The sequence below is a fragment of the Rhincodon typus genome, chromosome 13, assembly GCF_021869965.1.
Source record: "Rhincodon typus isolate 14 chromosome 13, sRhiTyp1.1, whole genome shotgun sequence".
In the NCBI taxonomy this organism is placed as follows: domain Eukaryota; kingdom Metazoa; phylum Chordata; class Chondrichthyes; order Orectolobiformes; family Rhincodontidae; genus Rhincodon; species Rhincodon typus.
Window position 1 is genome coordinate 23,322,772 of NC_063344.1, and position 9,941 is coordinate 23,332,712.

General features: G+C 38.7%; 1 protein-coding gene across 2 annotated transcripts in view; it reads left to right on the plus strand.

Moving 5' to 3' along the window:
* Window positions 1–9,941, plus strand: part of LOC109923563 (disks large homolog 1-like) — a 193,103-nt gene that overhangs the window by 38,102 nt on the left and 145,060 nt on the right. The window contains exon 4 of one of the 2 annotated variants that reach the window (XM_048604325.1): window positions 8,344–9,929. The exons of the other annotated variant lie outside the window; for it this stretch is intronic. Within the exon in view, the coding sequence (XP_048460282.1) occupies window positions 8,344–8,382 (39 nt within the window). The 3' untranslated portion in view covers window positions 8,383–9,929. Of the gene's footprint in view, window positions 1–8,343; window positions 9,930–9,941 lie in introns of those variants that run through there. 2 annotated transcript variants of the gene reach the window in all.

Genomic DNA, 9,941 nt, shown 5'->3' on the forward strand with positions numbered 1-9,941 from the left:
GGAGCCTACAACCCAATGGTCTCAATGCGGACTTTACCAGTTTCAAAGTCTCCCCACCCCCAGCCTCATCCCATGACCAACCCTCCCTCTCATCCCTGCCTCCTTGACCTTACACAACCTGTCCATCTTCTCTCCCACCTATCTGCTCCTCCCACAGCAATGACCAATCCCCAACACTGCCTACCTCCACTCACCTATCACCATCCCACCTACCTTCCCCAGCCCCACTCCTCCTCTTGTCTTTATTTTGGAGCTCCCTTTCCCCCTCCCCCATTTCTGAAGACAGGTCCCAACCCGAAACGTCAACTTTCCTGCTTCTGTGCTGCCTGGCCTGCTGTGCTCCTCCAGCTCCACACTGTGATACCTCTTAAGGTAAACAAGCCCCCAGCACCTGATGGGATGTATCCCCGAATGCTGAGGGTAATTGTGGTGGTCTTGTACGAAATCTTTGTTCCTCTTTAGTTACAGGAGAGGTCCTAGAGGGCTGGAGAATAGCCAATGTTGTTCCTTTGTTTAAGAAGAGATAATCCAAGAAATTACAGGCCAGTGAGCCTTACATCAGTGGTAGGAAATTATTGAAGACGATTCTTGGATTTACTGACATTTGGAAAAATATGGGTAAAACTTCGTAACAATACACAGCATGGCTTTGTGTGGGGGAGGGTGTGTCTCACAAACTTCATTGAGTTTTCTTAGAGAGTGACAAAGATTTTTGAAGGCAGGGCAGTAGATGTTGTCTATATGGACTTAGTAAGGCCTTTGACAAGGTCCCTCTTGGCAGGCTGATACAGAATGTGAAGACTCATGGGATTTGTGGTGAGCTGGTAAGATGGAGGTAGAACTCGCTTGGTAATAGAGGACAGAAAAGGAGTGGAAGGATGTTTTCCGGATTGGAAATCTGTGACCAGTGGTATTCCCCAGGGATCTGTGCTAGCACCCCTGTTGTTTGTAGTACGTGTCAATGATTTTGAGAATGTAACTGGCCTGAATAGGAACTTTTAAAAACAACGCAAAGATTTGAGGAGTTGCGGATAGTGAGGAAGATTGCCAGATATGTTGGGATAGGGATAGGCTAGAGACTTGGGTGGAGAAATGACAGATGAAGTTTACTCTGGACAAACGTGAGGTGATGCGTTTTACGAGATCTAAGTAGGCAGGAAGTATACAGTGAGTAGCAAGACCCTTAATAGCGTCGACATACAGAGGGATCTAGAAGTATAGATCCACAGTTCAGTGAAAGTGGCAACAGAAATGGATAAGGTGATCAAGAAAGCATATGGTGTGCTTGCTTTCGTTGGTCAGGATATAAAGTATAAAATTTGGCAAGTCATGTTGCAGCTATTTAGAACTTTAGTTAGGCCACATTTGGAATATTGTGTACAATTCTGGTTGCCAGACTACCAGAAAGATGTGGAAGCTTTGGAGAGAGTACAGAAGAGGTTTACCAGGATGTTGCTTGGTTTGGAGGGTGTTAGCTATGAGGAGAGATTGGACAGACTTGGTTTGTTTTCATTTGAACATTGGAGGCTGAGGGGTGATTTAATACAAGTTTACAAAATTGAGTTGCATGGATAGAATGAACAGTTGAAGTTGTTTTTTTTTCCCAGGCTAGAAATGCTTAACGTAAAAGGGGGGGAAGTTTAAAGGAGATGTAGGAGGCAAGCTTTATTTTGAAGAGGTGATAAGTGCCTGGAATGCGCTGCCAGAGGAGTTGGTAGAAACAGATACAGTAGCAATGCTTAAGAGGCATCTTGACAGATATATGAACTGGTAGGGAATAGAGGGATATGGACTGTGTAGAGCAAAAAGATTTTTAGTTTAGAAAGGCTTCCTGTGTTGGTAAGGCTTGGTGGGCCAAAAGGCTTGTTCCTGAGCTGTACTGTTCTTTTGTTCTTACTCGCCACAGGATTCTCCACTTCTCTGAATGGCTTTTGTAGCCACAGTATTTATGACTGGACCCATCCCTTTCAGGTCAATGGTAACTCCCAGAAGCCAGCAGTTCTGAGTTTTTGATAGTGTCAGTACCATGTAGCTTGTTGGCCCATGATGCATTCTAGTGCTGACTCAAGTCATGTGCAGATTCCAATGCAGTTATCATTCTTAATATTGCCTTGGAGGGTGGACTATACTTTTTTTAAAATTCCAAATTTTCAACAAAAGGACCTGGAACATGATGCTTTGAATTTCTTTTCTACTTGGGAAAGAATTCTATTTATGCTTGAGTTGTAAATAAACATCATGTTCAACCACTTCCTGCAGTGTATTCTTTACATAATTAACACCATTTTACAGGGACTGTTGTAAAGACTGAAAGTTTGACAGATCTGCCACTTGTCTCTTGTTCAAGACTGGCACAGTTCACCGTTCTCTTTTTTTTTTCAAAAAAAAAAGAAAAAAAATTCATTTTGTCCCTTGTGAAAGTACAAGTGCAAATCCTTTTGGCTTGAAACAGCCCTGTGAAGCAAATTGATGCAAGTTTGAGGAATTGGTATTTTTAGTCTGAAATAGATCTTGTAAAATTAAAATTGAGCTGTTGAGCTGATCAGATCTCAGGTGGCTGAACATATCACCCGTGTAAAAGTTTTAAATATAAATGCAGACATGTATTAATGTGTCTTCAATTGATTTTAAAACTTGCTGTGGGGGCTGTGATCGAATCTATACAGAATTTTATTTTGCCCAGATATAGGGATTGGTTTCTTCCTGTTATTTGTACATTAAACATGTGAAATTAGCATGTAAATTAAAGTCCATCAAATTGGGACATTGATAGAGAGCTGGTTGGCAAACAGGAATCAGTTGTACTAAACTAGTCTTTTTCCGAGTGGCAGGTAGTGACGAGTGAGGTACCACTGGGATTAGTACTTGGTAGCTATTCATAATATGCATTAATTATTTAAATGAGGGAGCGAAGTGTAATATCTCCAAGATTGTAGACAGCAGAAAGCTGGGTGGCAGAATGAAATGTGAGGATGCAGACTTGCTTCAGTGTGTTTTGGACAAGTTGAGTAGGTAGACTGGTGCATGGCAGATGATCCATAATATGGATAAATGTGAGGTTGTCCATTTTGGTGGCAAAAAGAGGAAGGCACATTATTATCTGAATGGCAATTGATTTGAGAAAGGGGTGATGAATGAGACGTGGGTGTATTTGTATACCAGTCGTAGAAAGCAAACACTCTGATGCAGCAGGTGATGAGAAGTCAAATGTTATCAAAAACAAATGGCTGGAAAAGCTCAGCATGTCTGGGAACATGTGTGGAGAGAAAGCAGTCAATGTCAGTACTGAAGAAGGGTCACTGGACTTGAAGCATTGACTTTGTTTCTCTCTAGAGATGCTGCCGGACTGCCTTATTTCTACAGCAATGTCTGTTGTTTCCAGCATCCACAGTTCTTAAGACAAATACTATGCTTAATTTCGTAATGAGAGGATTTAAATCCAGGAGCCAGGATGTCTTGCTGCAACTGTACAGGGCCTTGGTAAGACAAAGGAGTATTGTGTACACTTTTGATCTCCATAATCGGAGGAAGGATATCCTGATTATGAAGGGAGTGCAATGAAGCTTTACCAGACAGATTTCAGCAGAAATGACATATGAGGATGGATTTCAGTTAATACTCTATTCACTTCAGTTTAGAAAAATGAAGCGAAGCCTCAAAGAAACCTATAAAATTCTAACAGAATTAGACAAGATAAATTCAGGAAGGATGTTTGTGATGACTGGGAGTTCAAAACCAGTGTTCACACTTTAAGGGTATGAGTGGGCTATTTAGGACTGAGATGAGGAGAAATTTTTCACCCACAGAGTGGTGAGCCACACAAAGCCTTGAGGCCAAACATTGAATGTTTTCAAAAAGTTATGTTGTTCTTGGGCTAATAGGATCAAAGAGTATGGGGAGAAAACGGGAACAAGATGCTGAGTTGAATGATCAGGGTGATAATATTGAATAGTGGAGCACATCCGAAAGGAAGAATGGTCTACTCCTATTTTATTTCTGAATGTGGATATATAGTTTTGGAAATTGTTTTGAAAGTGGATATCAAGTATGTTAGTTGCAACAGTCTATTTGTACTGGCTACTGAAAGCACTTCCTTATGCGGAGGCAATGGCCTAGTGGCATTATCACTGGACTGCTAATCCAGAGTCCCAGTTAATGTTCTGGGGACCTGGGTCCGAATCCTGCCATGGCAGATGATGGTATACAGAGGGCTGTAGAGGCTGGATTGCTATGTATCTTCAAGTCTGAGATTCTTCTCATCAGTAAAGGAATCCAGGATTATAGATTATTAGATTAGCCATGATTTTATTGTATGACAGAGCAGATGTGATGGGCTGAATGACCTACTTCTGCTTTTAAATTTTATAATCTTGTATCCCTGTGTGTTTCCCAGTCTTTTCTTTTAGACGCCATGGGCTAGTCCTTTATCTATTTGTATATCTGTAGCAAATTGCCCCAATGTTTATGCATCTCCAATTTGAATAAACCCAGTTGTTTTAATCGGCTCTAAAGTAAGGTTGTTTCTGTTGAGAATTGTTTCCTGTGTTCTTTCGGACTTTTTTTTTATGAAGTCTCGATCATCATGAAACTGGCGAGTATTCTAATTCTTAATGAGGTCTTCTACAAATGTCAACATTGTGTACGTTTGTACTGAAAAGTCAGCTGACTTCACCCAAATAGCTTTTCCTTTTAACTGTCTTTTCACCTGGTCATAATTTTCAGATATCAGATGTAATGCTAAGATCCTTTCTTCCCTCCCGTTTTTTAACTCCTTTTCAGATCTGTTCCGTGTGAAACATTAAACATGTTTGGTGTTGGTTCTGCACTTGGCACTGTTTCATAACCTTTAACAGAGATTAGTTTACTTGTCCAGCACATGTAAATCTTCCAATGGGATATGATTGTAATGTGTTAAACCCAAGAACTTGATTTCTTATTCTCCACATGTGGAGAAGCTAAACTTGTTGCCAAATTATTCCAAAGCCATTTTTATTCAATTTAAAATTTTCTAGATGGATTTTTCTTATCTATTGACACTGCTAAATCTGCCCTTTTGGCTAAGGTTTAAGTTTGGAGACTGATGTACCTCATGCCTTATAAAGCAACTTTCTTTCCCCCTTTTTGTACCAGAAAGAGATGTTTGATGCTGATAGAGTTTCTTTACACAGCATTGTAGAAGGTTATTCTTTCTTTCTCCTTTTATTTTTTCTCCCCCTCTCTACATGGTATCCAGCCAAGGACTGTTTTGTGGTTTTGTCAACAAAAGATGCGTTGTGCACCTGACTGAACCGCTATAAATCGTCTGCTCATTGAATTCAGTCTGCAGGTCTGTGCGATTTAATATTCTGTCATTGGTACACTGTATCCACTGAACTCCCATGTTTCACCCTAAATGTGGTGAAATGCATTCAGCTTCTTCAGGACTGCACCATATGTACTTGTGTGCTTTCATCTGAGTGCTTTGTTGGTGAGAGCATGACTACTGGTAGAACCACCAAAGCTGGATAACAGTCATGAGGGAAACTGACTAAAGGTACACCACTGACATTCATAGGTGGTTGAGAGCCAGGTTGACAAATACGATGTCAAGTAAAGTGCCTTTGGATGTGAAATGATGTCCATTTTCTTTGTGGAAAAATACTTACTTTAGATCAAATGTAATGGTACCACATGAGTTGCTACACATTTAAATATTAATAATGAAATGCTTCATTCTTTGCTAATATGTATGCTTTTCTAATTTCATCCTTTGTACCCAAAGGGAAAGTCCAGTTTTACGTTTTACACTTTATGTTTAATATTAAAAGGGAACTTTCAAATTAGTGACAATACAACCAAAGGGAATAAGCCATTATTTGCTGTTTGTGTCTAAATTTTAAAATGACGCATGTTTGATTGAATAGGATATCGTTTGAATGAAGAAAAACTTAGATGTTAAATCTTAGGGCCATTTTAGAGTTAAATTGCTCCTTTCCATTGTAGATTCAAAAATAAATTATTTTGTATTTATGCTATGGAATCAATTGGAATTTCTAAGCAACTGCAGGTTACAGTGTAAAGGAAATGAAGTTTAAATTAGTGTTCTGGGCTCAGACTAGACTGTAGACATCAGAGCTATTTTGTAACAACTGAATGAATTTGGTGCCAGGTGATATTTCAAATGTCTGCATCTTTCTTTTCATTTTCCATAATTGACATTGCATGATCTGTGCCTGCTAAACTTTTTAATTCTTTATATTAGATTGTTTCTTCTAAGGATTTGTCTCTTTTATCATTAAGAATGCATGACTTTCACAGAATTCACACTTCCTTAAAGAAAAGGAGCAATAGATTTTTAAAAATTGTTTACGATGCAGATTTTTTACTTATGAATAATTCAGGATAAACATACACCTTGAAGTTTGTGTCTGAGGCAGTATAAGTTTTAGAATTGTGTTGATTTACAAATATGTCTTCTTGGAAAAATGAAAGGAAGAAAGAGACTGCTTTGAAGCAGCAGGTGGAATGAAGCCCAATTGCAATTTCTTTTACCTATTAATGTAGGGAGTAGCTGGAACATTAAGGTCATTTTTGCCAGAAATTAGAAGTATTTATAAACAATCAATATCTACTGATTCCATCATTTTAAGCTATGAAACACTGCTCCTTTTGTAAAATATTCATTGATCAAAATCTATGCACACAGATATGAACACATTGGAGTCTATATTTTTTTCATTTCCTTCCCTCTTCCGCTGTTTAGTTAACTGTTTTAATAGCCATTTCATCTGAAATGTATCCTCATTTGATTATTTGCTTTGATCAGTATGGCTCTCTTTATAATCACTGGTAACCCATTCTTATCAAGAAACGTTGTCCTGAGCATCTTTCAGGAGCTGTCTGATCCTGACCAAGTCATTAAAAGAAGTCAGAACTCTGGGTAAATCTACATCCTAATACACTTTAACCCTGATTTTGGAAATGCATGGTGTCTTTTTCTGTCTACATTTAGATTTATAATGCCATAAAAGGAAATAATTCAGTGCATTGATGATGCTCTATAGAACAGTTCAGTCAGTCTGTTGGCCTTTGCTGTAGCCCTGTAGCCCTTCACGTCTTATTTTTTCCCAAATGCCCATCCGGTTTTCCATCGATCATCTGAGTCGCACACCCCCAGGCCAAACCAAAGTAAGGACTCCTTGCATAAAAGGAATTTTTCCTCATCCCCCTCTTTATTTTGCCAAAAACTTTTTTAAGGTCCCGTGGTCATGATGTGACCAGCTAATGGGAACAACTTCGCTTTGGCAGCCTTGTCATAATCTTGGACAACTCGCTCTGATTTTCCCCTTAATCCGTTTTGTTCTGGGGAGAATGACTCAGCTTGTCCAACACAACATTATAGCCAAATTCCTTCATCCCCGGAACCAATCTGGTAGATCTCCTGTACCTTGACACTTCGACGTTTTTCATAAATTGTGGTTCTGGAATATTCTAATACTTTTAGCTGAATCAGAGTTTATGAAAGCTCAGCATAGCTTTTATACTCAATAACTTATTATTGACACCTAAAATCTATATGCTTTGCTAATTATAGGATACTTTGCTACCTGCAAAGATCAATGTACCAGATATTCATGTCCCCGATGGTTAATTTATTTCTGTGTAGTCTGAGCTTATTCAGTAATACTGAGAGTTCTTGAATTTCAGTGGTGCTTGATTTGAATTTATTAAACACAAATGCTTTTTGAATATATGAAGAATGGCCACAAAAAACCTTTGAAAGCTTTTTTCAGGGACATGAAATGTCCCAAATGTTGTGGGTTTTCACCTTGCAAGCAACCAAGTATTATTTAGAGGCACTGGATAAAACCTTTGAAGACGTGAGGTGAAGACTCTTGTTCTTGTCTGTTGCCCAAACTGTCAAAGTTTAGTGAAAGACTGACATCTGGTCCTTTTATCATTTAATCACTGAGGGAAGCCATTGTTTGTTGGACCTGCTTGAATATTGAGTTCAGTGCAGCAGACCTAAAATATTAATATCACTAGAACTTGACAAGGACCATAGTACAAAATGGCATTGAGTTTGAGAAAATCCGGTCCATCTGCCCTACAAAACTGTCCAAAGCATTTCCACATGATGGGTAACAAACAACTTGAAATGTTCCAGCTATAAAAGTTTGTTTTATTATTCATTATCTTTGTAAACAGTGTTGTTTTCCGGTTATGTTTATGCTAGAATTCAGTGAGATTTGTACAAAGCCAATAATTGTTTTTAAATGGCTATTCCACTAGAGCAGTTGAACTGAATAATGTGACTGTTGTGCAGGCATGAAAACATTTCCTTTCTATGTTTTTCTTAACCAGGTTACAGCAGAAGATCCCGGTGGTTCTGATTTACAGTAGTAGTGGAATGAATGTAAAATGCTCTGTTTTGACTTCAGTTCAACTTTCATCCTGAGAAGAAACAGAGTTAAAGGGTTTTTTTTTCCTTTTTGCCAATCAGATTCAGAATGGAGAGCTTAACTTGGAGTAAAAGTTCAAATCATCCAAAGTATCAATACATTTTATTCTATTTTCCTCCACTGCATAAAGCAATACTCTGCATTCTAGAAATAGATATAATTGTTGAAAATAAAGGTGGATGCAAAGGAAGAAACCAGTACCACTCTTTAGCTTGCTGACTGTATGTGCTCCTGCTCTTTACACATCCCACCAGGGAACAAGATATTCTATTGTGTAAGTTGAGTTACAGAGCAGCTTACACCAGTGTATGTGGTCTGCCTTGCAATCTAGTGACACAAATAACGGTAACCAGTAGCTATTCAGTAACGTCTAGATGGAACTAAGTGAGAGGAATTCTGAATATTGGGAAAATCATCCCAATATAATGTGGCAGTTGTTGAAAGTCTCATTTCATCTTGTTTTCTGGATGTTTTTTTTTTACACTTCATTTTGAGTAGCATAATTAATGGATGTCCAACATCCAGTATTGAATGAGCAAAAATTTCCTCCAACTAAATATTGGGAAGATTTAAACCATTAATTTTGGTCCCTGTTCTGAAGTCTGTTCCCTCGTTGGTGATTCTGTACTATTTTCTGGCAACCATTGGAACTGAACCTGCTTGACTGAAACATTGATGTCATAGGCATCATATTTGAACCCAGAATCAGGTTCTCGCCACCATATTACTATTTCTATCTTTGTGATTATTCCCTGCCTCAGCTCATTCTGAAACTCTTAATTATCCCGTTATTCACATTAGGTTCAACTGCATTCCTGGCTGGTCTACTGTATTTTACTTCCCGCCCCACACCCACCATAAACCTGACGTCATCCAAAGTTCTGCTGCCTGTGTCCTGTTTTGTACCAACTTCCATTCACTTATCACCTTTGAGTTACATTGGCTTCCTGTCAAACAGAACCTAATTTTAAGATTCTTGACCTCATTTTCACTTCCCTCCATGTTTTCTGTTTTCCTCTTTTCATTTCTCCAGCTCTCTGCTTATCTAATTCTGGGTTCTTGACCATTCTGATTTTAAGTGCCCCAAATCAGTTGCTGAACATTTAAGCTTTGAAATTTCCTCCCTGTATACCTCTGCCTCATACTTTTCTCCATTTTAAGGCTCTTCTGAAAGTCACCCACTTGGGCTAAGCTTTTGGTCATCTGCTCTGTTATCTCCTTTTCTGGCTCAATGTTAGATTTTGTTTTAATATTGGACCTGTAAAATGCCTTGGAGTGTTTTTTCATGCCAAAGGAGCAATATAAATGTTAGCTGTTGATATAATTCTCTTACAAGGTGTGTTTGCTATGCAGCTGACTTTTGGGAAATTCTTTTGTGAATCTTGTGAGAAGGGTGAGTTAGGGAGAGTGGTGGCTAGCTGATTGGTCTGAACGCAAGACCAAAACTGCAAATGTTGTGTTTACTTTTAAAACTTGACATCCAGGAAAGCTTTTTGATCA